Source organism: Lindgomyces ingoldianus (genome assembly GCF_010093535.1).
Source record: "Lindgomyces ingoldianus strain ATCC 200398 unplaced genomic scaffold BDR25scaffold_51, whole genome shotgun sequence".
In the NCBI taxonomy this organism is placed as follows: Eukaryota; Fungi; Ascomycota; class Dothideomycetes; order Pleosporales; family Lindgomycetaceae; genus Lindgomyces; species Lindgomyces ingoldianus.
Window position 1 is genome coordinate 129,084 of NW_022985212.1, and position 20,320 is coordinate 149,403.

The following is a 20,320-nucleotide window of genomic DNA, read 5'->3' on the forward strand; positions in this document are numbered from 1 at the left end:
TGAGCAGCAAGATGCTTTGAATCCTGGCGTTTAATTGACACATTCCTGGATAATTTGTCGCAGAAGGCTGCAATAAGAATGGTTTTCGTAAAATCTCTTGTCTATCGACCTCGCAGTCTATATAAACCTGGAGAGTCTCGTCTCATGTTACTCTCAATTCCCATCTTCAAGCATTCTGATAATTTCCATTCATTCTTACCAATACTCAAGCCATCAACCTCAAGTCCAAAGCAAGACAAGAAGTACATTTAGCTATTATGGCTTCCGCAGCAGTTCTCAGCAACATGGCCATCCCTGGTCTTCACCAACCGCCTACAATGGATGATATGACCAAGTCTGGAGACATGTAAGCCTTAGCTGCGTAGGTTTTCTCCTCATATATAAGTTTAAGCTAACTGCTCCCTCGCAAAGCTACAATACTCTCCCCGACGATGCCGACCAACCTCAAGTGGCTGAGGTGTTTATTTCAGGACTCAAGGCACTCATCAAAGAGTTCAACGTCCAAAACAAGTTTGGCTTGCATTTGGTCCATGGTCACGTAAAGATGGCCAAGGCCATGGTCATGTTCGGAAAGTCCATGAACAATCTCCCTGGCCTCTAGACCCGCCCAATGAAGACTAACAAGCTTAACCACAAAGCCCTGCATGGCTATGTTTTCGTGCTGGATGCCGACGGCGAGTTCCACCCCTACGAATTCCGCCAAGGCCCACCACCGCCGATGACCACCAACGACAATGCCTTCATCGTCGCTGTGCAGAACTACCTTAAGCTCAACGGTCTGGCGGGCATCATCGGTGTCGAGCTCCTCGACCAGGACTCACTCGGTAAGAACATGAAGGATTTCGTCCTCTCTAACACGGACGGCACCGTCATGTTGCCTGCTGATAACGTCAACCCCACGGAGATATATCGAACCACAGGGTGGAATGCGGTAGAAGGAATCACCGACCTCAAGGGCAATGAGTCGTCCCACGCGAAGACAGCCAAGGGAACTCACCAGGTCTTCACCGACGGAAAGGCATTGCCGGACATAGAAGATGACCTTGATGCCGAGGAGGTGATCATCGAAGCGCTGCGAGAGGCCGGCGTCAGTAACTAGGGCCTGGAGCTCTCGTTGCCGAGCGAGTTGGTAGACTTTTCAGTTTACAGAGGAGAAGTCAGGACGGTCATTACCGTTACTTCCGTAGGACAAACAGAATGTGAAGAGCTCTACACTCTTTCCCCCCTAAAACTTTTCACGCTCTCGGTGATGCCTCGTGTAGTAGCGATGTTTGCCACTCCTTAGAAGCAGCCTGGGCTTTGATAGCGACGCAGACCGAAGCCGTAATGATTCCACGATCGGACGACATATAGAGGAGAGTAGGGTGCTAGATGGAGATTCTCTACGATGGTGAGATTGGTGGCCGACCTCGCTATGCTGCGTGCTTAGCCAGGTCGTGCGGCTTCGCTGTGAAGCTCAGTATGAAGTGGCAGATTCCATCAGATATGTATACTCACTGGCTCGGCGTTCCCAGGCAAGGCGTTCATGGGTCTTTGGCCTCCTCAAAGGCCGCGACAAGGACGAGATGAAAGAGGCTACAGCCACATGCTGGTCAGACGCGTAAGTGGCTTGCGCGCTTGCAATACGCGAGTGCGGCCTAGTGGCGCTTATGAATGACTAGGATCATATCGCATTGATTGGAAGGTAGCCGTCAGGGGCGTGGCGACGATGCATGAATCAACTCCACGGGCCAACCCCACGCTAGCTGTAGCCTCTCAGGAGGCGGACAGGTTTAGAAGATCGGAGAGCACACATTTTGGTGTATTGGGAGTGCTGAGAGCGCGTGGTGGAGCTGTGGTTGTGCTAGGCTGTGTGCGCCTGGAAAATGAGGCCCTCTTCGAACCAGGCGGTGATTCGGCGGCGTCAACGCAAATTTTCAGTTTGGCAGTGTCTCGGGACTTTAGGATGGCCCACCCACAAGGCCCACAGATATTCAGGTCAAATACTGTGCACACGCGAGGTCTAGGTTGATTTCAAATCAAAGTATTCATGATTTGGCTCGCTACGCTTGGTGGCTCGCTACATAGGGACGCACATTAGCAAGAATGTCGCGGAGCTTTTTTTTCCCGTCGTTGAGTGTGTCTGGTCGTCTGTGCAGAAGTTCGCATTTTTAGGGCCCAACCAATGGGCGGTGAGTGTGCGTTTCGTTAGCGAACCATTATTCTTGGCAATGCCCACACTTTCACATGCAATCAAGTTAGCAGAAAAAAACTGGAAACCCATCCAACGGTAGACATTGAATTACTCGACCTTTGCCTTCCCTGCCACCATCCCCAGACGCTCCCCTACTGATTTCATAAATGGTCCTAAACCCCAAAGGCCGATATTATTGAGCTTGTAGTCACAGGTAGCGGCGATAGGAACCGTTTGAATAAGATTTCCATTGAGCGATTTGTTAAAATTGTCCCAAGTATCAGGATCTGGCCAACAGCGATATCCTGGAAAACACCGACATGAATCGGTTATATATGAATTGTTGGGCTGCGGGGCTGCATGGATAGTTGTAAACAGAAGAGCGATGAGAAGGCAACGAACGGAGAGGTTAGAAGTCATTTCGCTGTTAACCAGACCTTGAAAAGTAGCCACGCTCACGACTGAAACGAACATTACAATCCTCTTGATATCCTCACTCGAGCTGGCACTCTCTAGCGAACAGACGCACAAGACATCCCAGCTGCGACGAGGACGATCAAGTTGATGAAACACACCGCCCTCTATGAAGGGACACCGTTACATCCTACGCCTCTCTTTGACATACTCACACTCCCGAAGAATATTAAAACCAATTCAGTCCACTAATAGGAGTTTTAGCAAATATGATGATCCCCGAATAAGGATCTGAACAATCACGCGGGTATAGTACTGGGGTCGGTCCGTGCCGCACTGGCATGCCATAAAGCCTTCTGTTGTTGCGTTCAACCCTATAACCGATCAATGCATAGATGTTCCGATCACAATCCGATAGGCAAGCGCTTGGAGAGCGGAACCACCCACGCAGCTGGCCATTACTCGATCCCGCCAAACTTGTAGACTTTCATCATGCAGTCTGATTGTTAACTCAGGCCACTATCACGCCGATTGAACGCGGATAGACTGCTCCCTCGCCTTTTCCTGCACCTCGGGCCTTGTGAACGCCGCAGAAACACCTAGATCCTAGCCTCCCTGCGAAACCAAGGCTACTACTTATTTGCGAGGTATCCCTGTAGGTACATACATCGGGCCCCGAAAACGTTGAGATATCGGGATGATGTATATTGCAGCACATCTTAGTGAAATAAACATATTTATTTCAGACCTCTAACCCTAATCATTCAGGCGTGTTGTGGGGGCTTGGCCACTTAGCGTGCTGGCCCCCAAGGAACCGCGCCGCATTTAATTAGCCCTCAACTCTGCAGCAACTCCTCCCTCACAAATGCTAATAACAAATTTCTATTTCATTAAATCAAGGCAAAGTGCATATTCGGTATTCAAATTCCAGCCACTACTTTCACGCAATGGACGACCTCGCTCATGCTGGCATACCTACGCCAAACCTCACCCCAATCCACGAAATAGCAATGTCTCAAACAACTAGGTAGAACCACTCGGCATTAGGAATATGAAGTCCTCGTTTCACAACTTGGAAGGTATCAGTGTCGAATGTGCACAAGCCCTAAAATCTCAGATACCACTCAAATGTTAAAATAAAGGTGTCTAATACACTAAAGACAAGATGAACTGCTCTTATCTAAAGTAGTTGATTTAAGACCTGAACAAGTTTGGTGCTTAAATACTTAGATCTGAAGACTTAAACGAATCGCTGCCCTCTAAGGCAAATATTTGTTACTGCTTATATACACGCTACTTCTTTTTTCTACGCCTTGCTGCATTCTTCAATGCCTCGCTGCATCCGGCCGATCATCCTTTGTCTATTCTGGTCCGATATGGCCGCATGTGGCCAAGGCCAAGCCTGATCGTGACAGTTAGATTAAATTAAAACAAGGTGTAACTTTATACAATCTGTACAGCTGCCTCTTCTCCTCTATACAGTAACATCCTTAAAAACGCTCCGTTACTAAGAATTAAGAACACTAGGTAAGAGGGCCCCTCTTATCTGGAAATATGGGTTTCGCTACTGTTTGCCTTGCTGTTACGGTATTTACCTGTTACACTACCTGTTATGTCCCCCGTTTTACCTAGCCCACTTCTTCGCATGTATATAGACTCTCGGTATACACTTTTGGTAATTAATCCTGTTATTCATGCTGATAGGGCTCCTAGAAACTTCACACCATTGGTGTTGTCTCCCTAGTCGTTGTGCAATTTTTTTTTTTAGCTGAAGAGGAGCAAAACAAGGTCACACGTTGCATATCCAGCCGTAACTCCATTTCTAGGGCCCTTTTGCCTAGAAATAAACACTTCAATTATTTGGATAAAAATTCGTTCTGAGACTAGTAAGGTACAACGTCCTTGTAGACATCTTCCTTTCTGTAGGGCGCTATATAGTCTTTTAACAACCTTCCAACACTCAGGCACACAACCCGGAAGAGTCGCAAGAAAGGCGTGGCTCCGGATCAGCAAGTTCATGAACATTCATTCATTCCAGGAGTTCTGAAATAGAATTCAGATTATACCCTAACGAATACAACATTCGAAATTTCGTGGTCAAAAGGAGCCACAAATATATACTTAATGCCCTACCGGGTGAGAATACGGGAAAAAAACCCTTCGCTAATACTAATAACGTAGATTCCTCCCCGATATCAAATAGTCAGATGGCCTTTATTGGTAAATCGTTCAGGAAACCAATGGTCTTCACAAACTCCCCAATTGTGTCTATGACTCCTTCTGTCCAGCTGAGGTGTGGCGAGTGGCCCGCAGGACACCGATATATAGTGAACGAACCAGACTTCTGGCTCTGGGCGGCTACCATTCATTCTTGATACTCTTTTGGGAGGGTCAAGTCTGCTTCCAGCACCAAATAGGCGCATGGATATTCAGAGTATGCATTGTTTGTAAGCTTCGACGTTAGAATAGGCGAAGCGGTAAGGCTGGAGGCCTATTTTTTTTGGCAGTTTCCGGATCGAGATCATTGAAGAGGGAAGTTTCAGCCTTCACAATAGTCCCAAGTCCAGCCGCGCCGTGTTTCTTAGCAAAATTGTTAGCTGTTATGGGGAGACTGTAGACACCGATATGCCAGATCTTACATGGAATTCAGCGTAACCAATCGGAAGTAATACGATTCGACTGGGAGTTTTCAACCGCCCTACGACTCAGTTTGTTAGTACGATTATACAATTACTAGAGGAGCAGAGGGGACTACAAGTTGTAGTTAGTACAAACTAATTCACTGTACTTACAATACAATTGCTAAGAATTAGTTTATAGTACAATTAGATAGGGCAGATTTTATGTAATTAACTAACTTACTAAGCTTACTAGCAACTAGCCTATAATAAAGCTAATTCTTTTGCAGCTGTACTGCTTAAATTGTTGCTCTACTAAGGAGATTCCTCTTAAAAGTAACAGCTCTTCTGCCTCTAGAGCTCTCTCACAGTCGCAACTAGTAGCTAGTATAGAGAGGAAATTAAGGGCTATCTTAAAAATAGTAGGGTACTGTGAACGACTAATCTAGAGCTACTAACTAAGTAGATCTGTATACATTAAACAGGTTATAAGATAGACAATGCAAAAATAGGTAATTTCTTACTGTTTTTTTTATACAATCACTGCCTATAGCCCTTATGTGCTCTGTACATACAACAACAACCTCACCTTAGGCCTCACCTTAAACCTTACTACTAAAAAAGTCTATACAAGTTGTAATACAATATACTTTTTAGGCTTAAGTGCAATTTAATACAACTTAGAGACCTACTACAACTCTACAATGCACGTGATCGTAACGTATCGTATTCTACGAATCGTAGTCCTTCCTGTTGGTCACGCTGATGGAATTCCATGAATGGTGGTACCACGGGGACCTTCTTTCGGCTAGAAGAAGCTATGAACAGATTCTCTCATGGGAATTATGAATGCACCCATGTAGAAAATACCAATCACGCCCCAAACAGGCCTTTTTCTTGCCGGGATTTCAACTGAAACTCCGGCAAAGCCGCTTCGGTGGCGACCCAGCCCCCGGCCGAGTGACCTACTAGGAGGACATTCTTCCCCTGCTCATTGATGAGATGTTTGAGTACATCAACAACAATCTCCTTGTCCTGCTCTCCTTGCGGATAACCTGCTTCTGGTGGCTCGCGATCGAAGTCTGGCTGGTGGACGTCCCCGACATTCAATTTAGTCAGGTCAGCCGTGGGTAGTTGGGGACAATGCGCATCAAATCCTCGAGAGTTTAACGCCTTTACTAACGGCATGTATGGTTCTGGGGAGTGATAGCAGCCATGACAAATAACAACGGCAAGATTGGAGACGGCAGCCATGGCGAGAACGAAAGAACGAAGTTTAGGCAGAAATTTGAGTAGATTTCGGATTGAAAACGCGCTATGCTGGGTATACCAATTATGTACTCGTTTGGGGCTGATATGTTGCAAGGCGCTTAGACATTGATCTTTGCACATGCATTCGGATAAAACTGCAGCTCGGATCTCCGGCAAAGTGGGACCTGGGTCCAAATCGCAATCCTTTCATTGGACATCGCCACATTCACCCCAAGGTAGTATTCATCATGCAAACGAAACACAACAGGAGAAACCCACCCCCTGGTCTGCTAATCTTGCCTAGGTTGAGGCACAGTAAGTCCGCCATGTCGAGACCAGAGGGCAGTGGTCAACGAAATCCAGCTAGATCCCCCAAAATTCATTTCTTATCGTCCGCATCTTTCATATTCATTCAACCTCCTCGAGCCATAGCCATGGAGATCGATGTTGTCTTTGCAACTGTTGTTGGCGTTCTCGCTCATTGTAGCTTTTTCATTCATGGAGAGTGGCATGTACAGGCTCCTGAAATTATTATAGCTCACGTCGTGGCCTTTATCCTTTGCCATGGAATACTTTACTATGCCACTGGGAAATCAATCTGAGTGCATGACACAAGCGAGTTTTCTAATAGCCGCCTATTTAAACGCTTTACTTTCCAGCATTGCATGCTACCGCCTATGTTTTCATCGTCTCTGCAAATTCCCTGGACCAAAACTGGCCGCTCTCTCAAAATTATGGCATGTGTGGCGATGTCGAGACTCCCAAGGACACCTCGTTCTCGAGGACTGGCACCGTCAATACGGAACATTCGTACGGACAGGTATGTGATACTCGATCTCCATTGATATATACACCAAGCCCTCATCTCTATAAGGCCCATGTGAGATAACGATGTTTCATCCTGTGGCATTCGAAGGCATGGACGGTGCAAAAATCGGAACAATAGGTCTGATTGGTACGACTTGCTCTATCCTCGAATTTCTTCCATTTTCACGAGAGATAAACAGCGCACCATGCTAGAAGAAACGTATGGGAGCGTTCGCTGAGCACGACGGGTAAGCTTTTCATCATAGATAAATGCACAACGCTGACAATTTTGAAGCTCTCCTCCACTACAACCAGAAGCTCATTCGGCAAGTTCAGGTGCTAACATCGATCATTGAGGAAACTGGCCCAAATCCAGTAGTCGTGAATGATCTGATGTATTGGTTTGCATTTGATTCCATGGGCGACTTCGGATTTGGCGTGGACTTTGGAATGATGAAGAGTAGAAAGTGGATCGATGCTGCTCTGAACATGCGTTCAGCAATAGGTTTACTAGGTCCTTTTAGCCCAGCGATTTGGATACCTAGAGTCGCATTTCGGTTCACACCCGGGATTTGGAAAGTCAAGCAATGGTTTCATATGCTCGAGTTCGCGGATAACTGCGTCAACACTCGGCTGAGGGTAAGTTGAATTGGCACAACAATCTCTGATATACCACTCTAATACATCTATAGGAAGACCACGACTCACGTAATATTGCTTCCTGGTTCATAAAAGAATACAAATCTAACGGGGAAACTGAAGTTGGTCAGCGGCTTCTCAGCGGAGATATTGCAACCTCGGTCGTTGCCGGAAGGTTTGTTAAGGACCCGCGCCACCGAACGTTGTTGATGCTCCGAATGCTAAACATTTTGTCAGTGATACTACAGCACCAAGTCTCATCATTCTTCTGTACTTCCTTGCGCGTTACCCAAAGCACGCCAGCAAAATACAGCAGGAACTGCATGGATTGGATAGTACAAACATTACGGCACTTTCGTCACTGCCTCATCTCAATGGGGTGATCAGCGAGTCTATGCGCCTTTTGCCGGCGATATTGACTTTCAGTTCAAGAGTTACACCCCTAGAAGGCCTTAAGGTGGACGGAACTTACATTCCAGGAAATACAAAAATCTGCGCACCTCGCTATTCCATAGGTAGATGCGGGTATTTCTGTAACAATTTAGACAATATAGGAGGATTTGACTCTTACTTGATTGTAGTGGAAGCTGCTTACCAAAATGCTCATACTTTCATTCCAGAGCGCTGATACAGCAAGCCTGAGTTGATCAAAGACAAACGAGCATTTGCGCCCTTTGGAGTGGGTAAGTTCCGTTTTTTTCTCTAAGTCTCTAAGAGAAAAGTATACTAATATCTTCACTATTAGGTCGTACAGCTTGCGTGGGTCGACATCTAGCAACGACTCAACTGAGGCTTGTCGCAGCCACACTTCTCAGCGGCTACAACATCAGATTTGCCTCCAATGAGCCCGAGGGACAAGTGTTCGACAAGACCATGAGGGATCAGCTAGCAGCAAATCCGGGAGCACTGTGTTTGATCTTTGAAAGAAGATGACGTCTGGCTTTGATGCCTCCAGGATTTAGAATAGGCTGAGACATATAATCTGTAGTTGTGAAAGACAATGTGTTGCTCGCTCCCATCATGTGCTTTTTGCTACTCAGATTGCTTGAAAGCACTGAATATATATACATCAAACCTCACATAGCATCCTGATTTGATGTCTGAGTATGCTTCCACTTCCATATTGTTCAATTTCCTCCCTTGTATGAGAACCCGGCGCTCCCTTGACGGTTCTCAAATGTGCCCATGAAAAGATAGCTCGCATGCCATTCATCGATAACCTTTCTCTTGTCTGAGGTACCCTATCAGAGCTCACAATGTCAGTCTCAATCGAAATAAATCCGGCCGCTTGCATTTTTTCGGCCAGAATGTTCCAGCCATATGCAAAATTTTCCTTGAGTGCATCGCGAAATAATCTGCCCATGAATCGTGCTGTTTCGACCCGCGAATCATAACCACCACGTAGATGCTTCACCCCGACAAAATCGTATTCCTCCCATTGTAGGTAGCCTCCTGGTCTCAGCAGATAAGAGATATTTCGGACTATGTTCCCCCACTCATTTGGCTGTATTGCAGCGGCCAGCATCCGAGCGTATACGACATCATAAATCCCCACAAGATGGTTAGGAATTGGTTGTTTTATGTCCAAGACCTTGAGACTGATGTTGGAAGGTAACGTGCCGGACGGTGGGTAAAGCGCAGGCGATATATCCAAGCCACCCAAAAGTGCGGTGGGATATGATTCGGAGAGGCGTTGAAGAAATTTGCCGGTTCCTGTTCCTATATCCGCAATACGAAGATTTGAAGAAAGACAAGCCTCTATGGATGGCTTAAGGAGATAGCCTATATTTCTGTGATCGTAAGTTCACCCTGAATACAGAGCATGTTCAGCAATAGCATACACTGTCAGAAGATCGAAGTGTTCATTCAACATGCCTCGGGATGTAAGATATGATGTGGTGTAGGTCCCATTATCCTTACCTGTCTGCTTCGCTGCCATCTCGGCCATGTTCTCGGCGTATGAATCCGACATCCTTCTACGATAGTTGCCGGACGATCGAAGATGGAAGGGCTCCGGATACTGTGTCGGGCGCCTTCGATAGAAGACTTCAAAGTGTGCTACTTTTGCAGTCGTTGAAAGAGCGCCGGTACATAAGCCAACTAGACAATTTTAGCTATTCTAAAGAGGTTTTGAAAATTCTAGGGCTGATATTGCGGCGTAGCTGTAGAGGAGCTCTTTCATAGCTTTTTCTAATTCGGACTGCTAGGAAGATAAGGCTGTATGGCTTTAATACATTTATTTTCCTGGCTTAATTGTACGTTGAATCCGTGAGTGGGTAGCACCGCATGCACCTTCCTGGTGTTTGGTGCAGGAAATGCAACGCAGTGCTGTGCCGCAATCTACAATGTCCGGAGAGAATGGGTGGCACTTGATGCCAGCTGAGGCACATTGTTTAATAAACATCAATACGTCGACAGCTCACACAGAGAATGGGCACATCTCCCGTTGTTGATTTGTAGGCCCAGAGGCTCTCTAGAACGCATCCCCTTATCTTTTCTACAATAGATTATATTGTCCGTACAAAGAACCGCCAAAGAAATGGGGCATGTTAGCACGAAAACTGTGGCATATATCATAGCGGCATCCATTTTGCTATCACTGAGCGCGTGTGCGATTTTTCTGCGATTTTTGTCCATACAGATCCGAAAGAGGCCGCTGAAAATCCACGATAGCCTCGCTGTGATTTGCCTGGTACGTAGAGGCCCAATTTTGCCATTTGGATTTATGCTGAATATTAACGGTAGATTTGCTTAATCCGTCATACTATAGATGTATCCGTTGCCGGTTTGTCTTATGGATCTTTATGGGCTTCCTCAAGTAACAACCAGTGACTAACTAGGGAAAGGCATCGCTTTTGGCGGCCATGGTGTTCACGTTACGAACCTGTCCATGGAGCGGATAGTATATACATTGAAGGTATGGCCTTTTCTATCAAGCATACAAAACAATACACCAGGGTAAGAAATTAACCACAAATTTCTTCCTGCACCTATAGGAGCGGATGTTGACTAATCTCGTAGGCGTTCTGGATTTCGGAATGGTTTTGGGCAACATCGGTCGCTTCGTTTCGTCTTGCGATACTACTTCTGTACATGGAGATTTTCCGGACAACAATCTGTCGCACGTGTCTCACGCGATATCATACCCATGTACTGCACTATTCACTCATTAGGCATAGCTCCTTTCTCGTACAGTATATAGTCAGCCCAGAGCTCTATCGAGCTCCTTAGACCTTACAATACACTTGTGCAATCCACTTTGCTTGAATCTCAGTACCTTATTGATTCGCTTACCATATGACCCCTCTTCAGCTCATGCAAGACAATCTTCTATCGGGCAGCAATGGCCACAGCAGTCCTCGTCTTTCTTTACTGGGTCGCTTGCATCCTCACTACTTGTCTCCTATGCCGACCTATTGCGCACAATGGGACCTTACCTTGAGTGGCATGTGTGGCATTATCATCACCATTGGAATATTTTCTGGAGGGTTTAAATGGTTGTAGATATATGGGTCGTGTTCTTACCACCTCCCGTCATTTGGAAGTTGAAAATGACACCAAAAAAGAAATGGGCCATCACAGCTTCATTTGCTGTAGGTCTTAGGTGAGCATTGCCTGGCTATTTCTGTTTATGTATCTATTCACTAACACAAACAGAACTGCGGGCGTAAACCTTGATCGCTTGATCCAGACTCTGAAGTGCCCATCTCATCAGGATCTTTCGTATTGTGCTATGGACAGTTCAATACTTGTGATAGCTGAGATAGCTGGGGGTATTCTCGTCGCTTGCGTTCCAACATTCAGACCCCTCTTCTTCTCAAACGACAACACCTCGAGGTGGGCGAACCGAGATCATCGAGCCCAAGGACTTCCGCCTACTCTTGCATGAGCTGAGGAGGGGTCATATGGGAAGCGAGTCGACAAGGTAGTGAGATCCAAACAAAGTGGATTGAACGAGTGTATTGTAAGGTCTGAGGAGCTCGATAGAGCTCTGGGCTGACTATATACTGTACGAGAGAGGAGCTATGCCTAATGAGTGAATAGTGCAGTACATGGGTATGATATCGCGTGAGACACGTGCTACACCTACCATTGGCTCTGCTCGAATCAGACCAAAGAGAGGCCGCGCAACAACCGCAGACGCATCATTTTTTACGGATATGGATGACGCGTGGCGACAGGAAGAGCCGGTCGATGACTTGGTTATGAGAGGGGCAAGCATGGGGCAGGAAACTGAAATTGGAAAGGGACCAAGCAGCGACACCTCGGTGGACGCTATATGAGCTGGCGACTATATTAGAGAGGCAGATGTACAGGACTCTCAAAGAGTTCATGGTAGCTAACGAATTAGAGTGGTATCTTCGTATCGTATGGACAAGCAGAATTGGGGCATTAGAATGAGGTCGGCATTAGGATTTAGAGTAGGAGAAATCTTAAGGAATGAAGCAGGAATCAGCAAACCGGAGCAAATTTAGCATCTTAAACCATCTATCTAACAGAGGCAAGGTTGGTAACTTGGTTATAGCCCTTTGCAGGGCAACTTCCACAAGCTAGGAGATCCCGTAGATCGACTATACCCTCTTGACACAATAAATTAGGCCAGACACCACTAACGACGGAAAGGAGCAATAAAACAAATTCTAGTCATCCCCAACCTGGACAGAGCGCCATCGGAGTAACCACAACTTGGTCCTTCCATAATTTCCGCCAGGATTGATATGAGCGGGTTGTGCATTCTTCCCAAGGCCTTGATCTGAAATCAGGTTAAGGGCAATCTCTTAACTATGATGGAATCTATACGCATGTGTTTATCTCTCTAATAGGATTCTTGAAATCTCCTTTCATGAGCATGTGGTTGAATCCGAATACATTGATTTGAATTCTGACCCACATTTTGCAGTTTGGGCCCGCCGTGCGTTGCATATCACAGCTACACCGATTCCCTGCCGGAACATCCATCGGTTAGCACATGAAAACCGCCCATAGTTGTCATCCATGCTGCAAGTGAATCACTAACTCGCATCTGACGAACTCCGTTCAATTAAGAGGAACGGAGACGGCGCTGATATACTACACCGATATGCACTGTGACGATCTGAACTACGCCGCAATTCCTCCCCGGTTGGGATTCATGTAACGGTTCTTCATCGGCCATCAAAGCTATCATTTACCCGACAAGCCAACGCCACAGACTGGTGGGTTATATCCCAACTGGCCGAGAAGCGCAAATGAGGCAGAGCTGTGAACCAGCCCACTTCTCTTACCGCATCATTCCACCGCTTTTGGGGTACATATCACTCACTCATTTCAACCTGATCATTCAATTTCCAAATTGTATCACTATCATAACTTCCAATTCTCATTCCTTTCCATAAACATATCTCTTTTCTCACTAGCATGGCCGAAGTCTCCACTTATGATTACATTATTATCGGAGGAGGCACAGCAGGACTTGTCCTGGCAAATCGCCTCTCCGAGGATCCTCGACTCTCTGTGGCTGTTGTCGAGGCAGGCGGAGATGCCAGCGGGGATCCAAGAATCGCTATTCCAGGTTTGTGGGCTAGGGCCCTCGATTCAGAGTTAGTATGGGCCTATAATACAATACCCTAAGTCAGCGTTTCCATCAGGAAGTAGTACGATTCGACTCAGGCTTTCTAGACAAGTTACGTCTCACTTATTATATACTTTTAATTGCTTTACCTAACAGTAGGGGTTAATATAATTAAGTTACAGTTTAATTAAAGCTGCTTATACTTCTTAACTTTTTACTAAATGTTATAACATAACTATTAAAGCTTTTAAAGTAGTAAAGTCTTTCTTACTTTTAATATAACGTAGTTCACAGGCGAGTTGCTCACACACTTAAGTTGCTTACTTTTGCTAAGACCCTACTAAACTACTCTTCCTACACTAATGCATTCCCTATAACACTACTTAGACGCGCTAAAAGAATGTTAGATACAGCTTACGCTCTAAGCTTTTAAATAAAACATAAAACTTTTAAAGAAATGTGCTATAGCTATGTGTAGAGTCTTATAAAAGATAATAAATAACTATAGCGCTAGATAACCTTTATAAGCTAATTCTACAGCTAAATTATAAAGGCTAGGCAATAAAAAAAAGCAGGTAATTATTAAGACTATACTTAAGCTATATGCGCAAGAAATTTCCCCTTAGATAGCATTTATAGCTAATATAGCTAATTCTTTGCGCGCTAAGCGTAATCTAGGCTATGTTTATATAAAATAGCCTAGTATGTTTATAAAGCGTTATTTAAAGCTTAAAGTAAAGTTTTAAGCGTAAGTATAGTTAAGATATATATAGCTAATTATAAACCTTATTTTGCTTAAGTTATATGTGTTATTATTTTAGATGCTATACTTAGCTTTAATATTCTCTATAAGGCTAAACCTGCTCTAAATTACTCTAGGACTCTTATAAAAAGCTTTTTTATAGTTATACTTACACTTAAATGTTACTTTAAGCTCTAAATAACGCTTTACAAACGTACTAGGCTAGTTTATGCAAATATAGCCTAGATTACACTTAGCGCGCAAAGAATTAGCTATATTAGCTATAAATACTATCTAAGGGGAAATTCCTTGCGTATATAGCTTAAGTATAGTCTTAATAATTACCTGCTTCTTTTTATTACCTAGCTTTTATAATTTAGCTATAGAATTAGCTTGTAAAGGTTATCTAGTGCTATAGTTATTTATTGTTTTTTATAAAACTCTGTACATAGCTACAGCACATTTTTTTAAAAGTTTTATGTTTTGTTTAAAAGCTTAGAGTGTAAGCTGTATCTAACATTCTTTTAGCGCGTCTAAGTAGTGTTATAGGGAATGCATTAGTGTAGGAAGAGTAGTTTAGTGGGGTCTTAGCAAAAGTAAGCGACTTAGGTGTGTGAGCAACTCGCCTGTGAAGTACGTTAGCACATAAAGCTATTTAATTTACTAAAAATAACTTTATAGTGTAGCTAGTTTTTCTAGAGTTATAAAGCTTTAATTATAAAGCCTAAGAGATATTTATAGTTATAAGTAAGTATTTTTCCCCCCCTGCTAAAGGCTCTCTTGCAGTCGCAGCTTGTGGAGGGTATACATAGGAAATTAAGTGCTATCTTAAAGATTACAGGATAGTTGCGCTAACTAACCTAGAGCTACTAATCTAAAGGTTCTCTATATAAGGGACTGTTATCTTTTGCTATAATAAGGTCGTTTAAAAAGTTGTTATAGTATAGGGTAAGCTTTAAGGCTACACTAACACGTAAATAGTGGCATAAACACGCTCCTTAGCCCTCACGCGCGTTAGAGACTGCAACCTTAAAAAAGTCTACCTTAATTATATACTGCTTACTTTTAAGCCTTATTAATTAAATTATAATAGTTAAAAAAAGTAGTTACATTTATTTACCTTATGTAATTGTAGGTGGAGCAAAAGTATTAATTGTACTACTTCCTGTTGGAAACGCTGCCCCAAGTGTGTGATATGTTCTAAAATCTTCTACGCGGGATGAATCAATCAGTTGCTTACTAGCCCGCAGGTGGAATTAGGCGACAGAATCATTGGTCATGCGAAAGGCAGAGTATTGGGCGGATCCAGTGCGATTAACGCTCAGGCCATTATTCCTCCATCTGCTTCAGACCTTGATGCCTGGGAGCAATTAGGAAACCATTTCCATACCTCCAGAAGGCATTCACGCTTAGTCTTCCGGGCGATGAAACCGCATCGCATCTTTCAACGCCTTGGGCAGAGGATTTTGCAAGAAGTGCCACTGGGCCGGTTGAAGGTTCATTTCCTAGAGTCAAGGAGGATCTAATTGGCAAAGCCTGGGTAGAGGCAATCTGCACACTGAGATATCCGCTAAGCAACAGCCCCTTCGGAGGACACTCTATCGGGCCGTACAATGCCGCCTCTACAGTCGACCCGGCCACCAAAAAAAGGAGCTCCTCTACCACAGCCTACTACGTGCTGGCATCTGGAAGACCGAACTTGAAAGACTTCTATAATTGCCTTGTAACGAAAATTCTTCTCGACCAAGCTGACACCAGCACCGGAGAGTGGATAGCAACGGGAGTGGAGTTCTCCGAGAATGGCACCGAGAGAGCTTTGCGTACGAATCTGGCGGTTGTTCTATCTGCTGGGGCACTCAATTCTCCGAAGCTACTTGCGCTGTCGGGCATCGGAGATCCAGAAGTTCTGCAGTCTCACCAAATTGAGGTTAAGATCGCAAACCCTTATATTGGCACTAATCTCCAAGACCATATCCTTACTAGCATTAGCTTCGAGGCTAAAGAAGGAGTGTTCACTGGGGATGATCTACTCCGTCAGGATCCAACCGCAATCGAGCTCGCCATGAATCTATACCAAGCTCACAAAGCAGGCCCCTTTTGCTCCAGCGGCGTTTCCTCATTTGCCTATCTTCCAACTGTTGAGCTCGTCGAAGCACCACTTGAAAGGGACATCATTTTGGCGGAATTAGCTAGAACAAGCACGAACCATCCACTCGATTCCACTCGAATTCAATTCGTCCAGAAACTTCTCCAGGGCGCTGACGAGGGCACTGGGCAGTATTTCATATTTCTAGCGCAATCGACAGTAGCTGGTAAAGGTAGTGTCTCTGGACTCGGATCTAACCTCTAGTCTGGAAATTTTATCACCCTCTTAGTCACCCTCTCGCACCCGCTCTCCACAGGGAGCGTGCACATATCCTCTGCAGAAGCAACCGCGGAACCCGCAATTGATCACCAATATCTCTCTAACCCGATTGACATGGAACTTCATTCCAGGCACGTGCGCTATCTTGGGACGATCGCGGCTAGTGCCCCAATGGCCTCACTTCTTAAACCTAACGGGCGACGACAACACGAATCAGCATTCCTGAATGCTGATCTGGACAAGGCGAAGGAGTTAGTTAAAGTCGGCTCTACCACAAAGTGGCACTCTGCCGGCCCCTGTGCCATGGCACCTAGAGACAAGGGAGGGGTCGTGGATGAGAATCTCCATGTTTATGGGGCCAAAAACTTAAGGGTTGTAGATGCAAGCGTATTTCCACTAGTTCCGCAAAGGAACACAAGGAGCTTAGTCTATGCTGTCGCAGAAAGAGCCAGCGATATTATTAAGGATGAATTTGGATATATAAATATGTAAATCTAAGAACTTTACAATAGTCTGCCGAATCGGCCTTAGGCTTAGCGTCCTATTATGCTGTAAAAATCATATAGCTCCTTAGACTCCTAGTCTACAATATATAAATTCTCTTATAGCTCGTGCCTCTTTAAACCTAGAGAAGCCTATAACATTCTTTAAACTAAAGAAGTTAACACTTTTTGTACTCTTCTTTGCTATCTAATCAAAGTATTATAACTAGTAGTAGGTGTCAAAAAGGAAGTTTAGGCTGTCAGGCAGGTTTCTAGGTCGTAGAGTTCGCCGAGGCCGAATTACTGGTATTTAGTCTCTAAAGTTTCGGTTGCGAGTACATGAACTGAAGACCCTTAAGCTGAGCCGCGCTACGGCTCTTATAAACATCCATCATCATCTTCACCCAAGCACTTAAAGTAATCCCTAACCTTACAACCTCTGATCACCGCATCTCTATCCCCTGACTCCTCAACTTCTGAAACTCTACCATCGTGATTCTCTCCACTTTCTCATCCCCAGATTGCCCTACCAAACCACCCCGCACCGCATGCACCAGCGCCGAGTAAGCCAGACTTCTCGACCCGCCATTCGCATGGTATGCGAAAATTCCGACTATGACAGCCGCAAGCGTGACTCCTAGCGCGATGCCGTAGGAGAGGAGTAGTATGCGTTGATTGAGCCAGTATACGTTTTGAATACTGGATATACGGAGTGTGGTGTTGTAGCCACGGGGGTTGCTTCGAAGTTGTCAGTTAAGGATCAGATCGCATATTGATGAGACTTGCACATGAGCCTTTGACGCTAGCATAGACAGCGTCACATTTTCGCTCAGTTCCTCGACTGTCTGCCGGAGAGTCTTGTTCTGCTGGTATGGCTGCTCAAACAAAGTTCCGTAGAAATAGTCTTCAAACTCGATGCTTCCCGAGACGGATGTCTGCATCACGTTCGAGTCGATGGGATTGTCAACAACCAGGCCGATGAGCTGCCTCACGAGGGCCATATAGATGGCTTGGTATGTGAACGTCTGGTTGCCAACAGCATCGGCGCCAGACACGGCGGTTTTCCATTTGAGTGGCTCCAGAGTCTCCACTTTGGATTTCGTACGCTGGACACCCTTCTCAAACGCGAAGTCAACCTGAAAGGACGCGTTATGTAAGGAGCATATATCCATGCTCCAGTAGGTAGTCATCCAGAGCTCTGGGGCAGAAGGTATCATTGTATCGTTATATTCCTTATAGTTTACTCCATTATCAAGAGTACCACTTGGAAGCTTCGTCCAGTCCAGTGCCATTTTTGTGCCATTCGCAAATTTCGATGGTACGAAGGCCCAGTAGCTGAAGAGTTTGGTAGACAGGTATCTCCCGAATGGTTGGGTATTCTCAACAAATTCGTGAAACTCGTCAAACCTATCAGATCCGTTGACACACCGCATGACAGGGCCATACATCTGGAGAGAGTAACTCTCGTTGACATTGAGCGGGGTCATGGCCTGGATCTGGCCTGAAGAAGCCGTGGCGACAGTCTGGATATCCGTTTGGGGACTCGCGTAGCGGAAAATGAGGGCAGAGGTGAGATTCTCCGGATTTAACGCTCGGGGACAAAAACTGAGGAGGGCATTGGGGCACGGTGTGCTGTCGGCGAACTTGTCGACATTGTTTAAATCCAATATCGGTACGGTCGAGCTGACAGCGTCCGTAGTGACAACCGAGACGACGCTCAGGGTGGACGGCGTTACGATTGCGGATATGGGGATGCACCAAGCTACCAGAGCGAGCAGAGTTCCAACCTTGGCATTCCGCACGCTCCCCCACTGGAAGAACTTGGTGAGGTCGGTCGGCGCCATGATGATGCCATCGATCGTCTCGAGGCGCAGTTTCTTCCGAGACATGGTCATCCATACGAGCTGCGCGTGCGCGACGACAACTGCAAAAGTCCAGCTCGTCTTCGAAACGAACGCCAGTCCAGTGCCAATCCGGATGTTCCATTCTTGGGAGATGGAGAACCCATCATCGACGACGTGTCCGACAAGAGAGCGGTAGTAGAAGAAATGCACCAGTGACCCTGCGATGCCCAAGATTAGAAGCACCGCCATTTGAACAATGGCCGTCCATAGTCGCGAAAATCTGGTGGGCTTGGTTTCGTGAACCTCGATGGGTGTGTCGTGCTGTCTGTAGACTTCGCCTGAGCCAGAGACCTGGGAGTACTGCATCGCGTTGGATCTGAAGGTATGTACAATCGAGGATCAGGCCAATGCTGTCGTGTGGGGAAAAATAAAATGTTTTGTAGGCCTGAAGACGAATGTTTGGCGTGGTTGTCAGGATGCAGAGCGGAGTCAGCAATGGATTGGGGGCCATTTGTCCGAGCCGCTCTCGGCGAGATGAAACAGGCATCCGTTGCAACTTGATTTCAGAGAAGCATGAAGAATACCTTGTTAAGGGGCGAAAGATGGTAAACCCAATCTCTGGAGCGCACGCGGACATGTTGGGAGCAGGATAGAAGTTGCTCAAACAAGTCATAGCGGAGGCGCCGGAACTTGGGTATGCGGAGATGCTGGATTAGTTGCCGAGTATGACAGCAGCAAGGAAAATCTATGCGGACGACGGGTTGGAGGGTGGGAGAAGTGCTATGGCAGTCCTATCAAGGGGGCTGTGTTCACGAAGTGTGAAGTTGATGGTATTCGAAGATGCGGACTCGAGCCGACCGACGTGTCGTGGCACACGGCTGCGTTTGTGGTACATTATTCCATAGGGTGGACTTGAGTTTCGCGCCAACGAAAGAGGCCTCAGTGTTTTAAATTAGAGACTAGGGGCGTGAGGGCGCATGCTGCAGCATATCATAAACTGACTTCATGCGTCTTCCCACCACCACCCATGCGAAGCGAAATCCCCACCTATTTTCCTGACGACCATTTCCACGAGCGTTTTATCAACAAGTTCATATTTCTTCAGCGCTACAATTTGATTCGACATTCTCCTCATGCAATGACCTTGCGATTTTGTCTTCCAACCCCAGCACAAGACTCAGGCTCGCTAAAGTCCACCCCACCCGCCTCGCCCCACCCACCGACTTGGACCACAGAGTGGCAGCTGAATCTCAGCGCCAAATGAAACAACAGCGATGAAGAAGAGAGACTTTATAATATCTCACCGTGCCACAACTGTGTAGCAGCTTGGCGTTATGACGGCGACTAAGATCTGTTAATTAACTAGTTAGGAGGGAGAGCAATGTATTTTAGCTTATTTGACTCTCTGTGACGGTGCTGCTTGTCATGTTCCGC

General features: G+C 45.8%; 7 protein-coding genes across 7 annotated transcripts; 4 read left to right on the forward strand and 3 right to left on the reverse strand.

The window, feature by feature from the left end:
- Positions 1 to 257: 257 nt before the first annotated feature.
- BDR25DRAFT_319554 (uncharacterized protein) lies at positions 258 to 1,677 on the forward strand (the record flags this gene model as incomplete). The annotated part of the gene is made up of 5 exons (XM_033691832.1): positions 258 to 346; positions 412 to 538; positions 602 to 1,087; positions 1,515 to 1,600; positions 1,662 to 1,677. 5 exons carry the CDS (start codon positions 258 to 260, stop codon positions 1,675 to 1,677), a joined length of 804 nt encoding a protein of 267 aa, XP_033540795.1.
- A 3,113-nt stretch (positions 1,678 to 4,790) lies between these two features.
- On the reverse strand, positions 4,791 to 6,459 carry BDR25DRAFT_329414 (uncharacterized protein; the record flags this gene model as incomplete). Its single annotated transcript, XM_033692454.1, has 5 exons — positions 4,791 to 4,935; positions 4,966 to 5,078; positions 5,138 to 5,184; positions 5,967 to 6,013; positions 6,083 to 6,459. 5 exons carry the CDS (start codon positions 6,457 to 6,459, stop codon positions 4,791 to 4,793), a joined length of 729 nt encoding a protein of 242 aa, XP_033540796.1.
- An 888-nt stretch (positions 6,460 to 7,347) lies between these two features.
- On the forward strand, positions 7,348 to 8,835 carry BDR25DRAFT_329415 (cytochrome P450; the record flags this gene model as incomplete). Its single annotated transcript, XM_033692455.1, has 6 exons — positions 7,348 to 7,411; positions 7,559 to 7,902; positions 7,956 to 8,077; positions 8,239 to 8,427; positions 8,536 to 8,585; positions 8,648 to 8,835. 6 exons carry the CDS (start codon positions 7,348 to 7,350, stop codon positions 8,833 to 8,835), a joined length of 957 nt encoding a protein of 318 aa, XP_033540797.1.
- A 136-nt stretch (positions 8,836 to 8,971) lies between these two features.
- Positions 8,972 to 9,850, reverse strand: BDR25DRAFT_319557 (uncharacterized protein; the record flags this gene model as incomplete). The annotated part of the gene is made up of 2 exons (XM_033691833.1): positions 8,972 to 9,684; positions 9,823 to 9,850. The coding sequence occupies 2 exons, from the start codon at positions 9,848 to 9,850 to the stop codon at positions 8,972 to 8,974; spliced, it is 741 nt and encodes a 246-aa protein (XP_033540798.1).
- A 1,076-nt stretch (positions 9,851 to 10,926) lies between these two features.
- Positions 10,927 to 11,763, forward strand: BDR25DRAFT_382817 (uncharacterized protein; the record flags this gene model as incomplete). The annotated part of the gene is made up of 3 exons (XM_033697794.1): positions 10,927 to 11,029; positions 11,244 to 11,506; positions 11,560 to 11,763. Coding segments are annotated over exons 2-3 (314 nt in total), but the record flags the coding sequence as incomplete, so codon positions are not given.
- Positions 11,764 to 13,299: 1,536 nt separating this feature from the next.
- Positions 13,300 to 17,052, forward strand: BDR25DRAFT_329416 (glucose-methanol-choline oxidoreductase-like protein; the record flags this gene model as incomplete). The annotated part of the gene is made up of 4 exons (XM_033692456.1): positions 13,300 to 13,485; positions 15,428 to 15,503; positions 15,563 to 16,500; positions 16,546 to 17,052. 4 exons carry the CDS (start codon positions 13,300 to 13,302, stop codon positions 17,050 to 17,052), a joined length of 1,707 nt encoding a protein of 568 aa, XP_033540800.1.
- Positions 17,053 to 17,361: 309 nt separating this feature from the next.
- BDR25DRAFT_346929 (uncharacterized protein) lies at positions 17,362 to 19,490 on the reverse strand. The gene has a single exon (XM_033694207.1). The coding sequence runs from the start codon at positions 19,250 to 19,252 to the stop codon at positions 17,792 to 17,794; it is 1,461 nt and encodes a 486-aa protein (XP_033540801.1). The 5' UTR covers positions 19,253 to 19,490; the 3' UTR covers positions 17,362 to 17,791.
- Positions 19,491 to 20,320: the final 830 nt, after the last annotated feature.

Coding starts and splice junctions, on each gene's coding strand:
- BDR25DRAFT_346929 (XM_033694207.1), bottom strand. CDS start 19,252: ATGCAGTACTCCCAGGTCTCTGGCTCAGGCGAAGTCTACAGACAGCAC.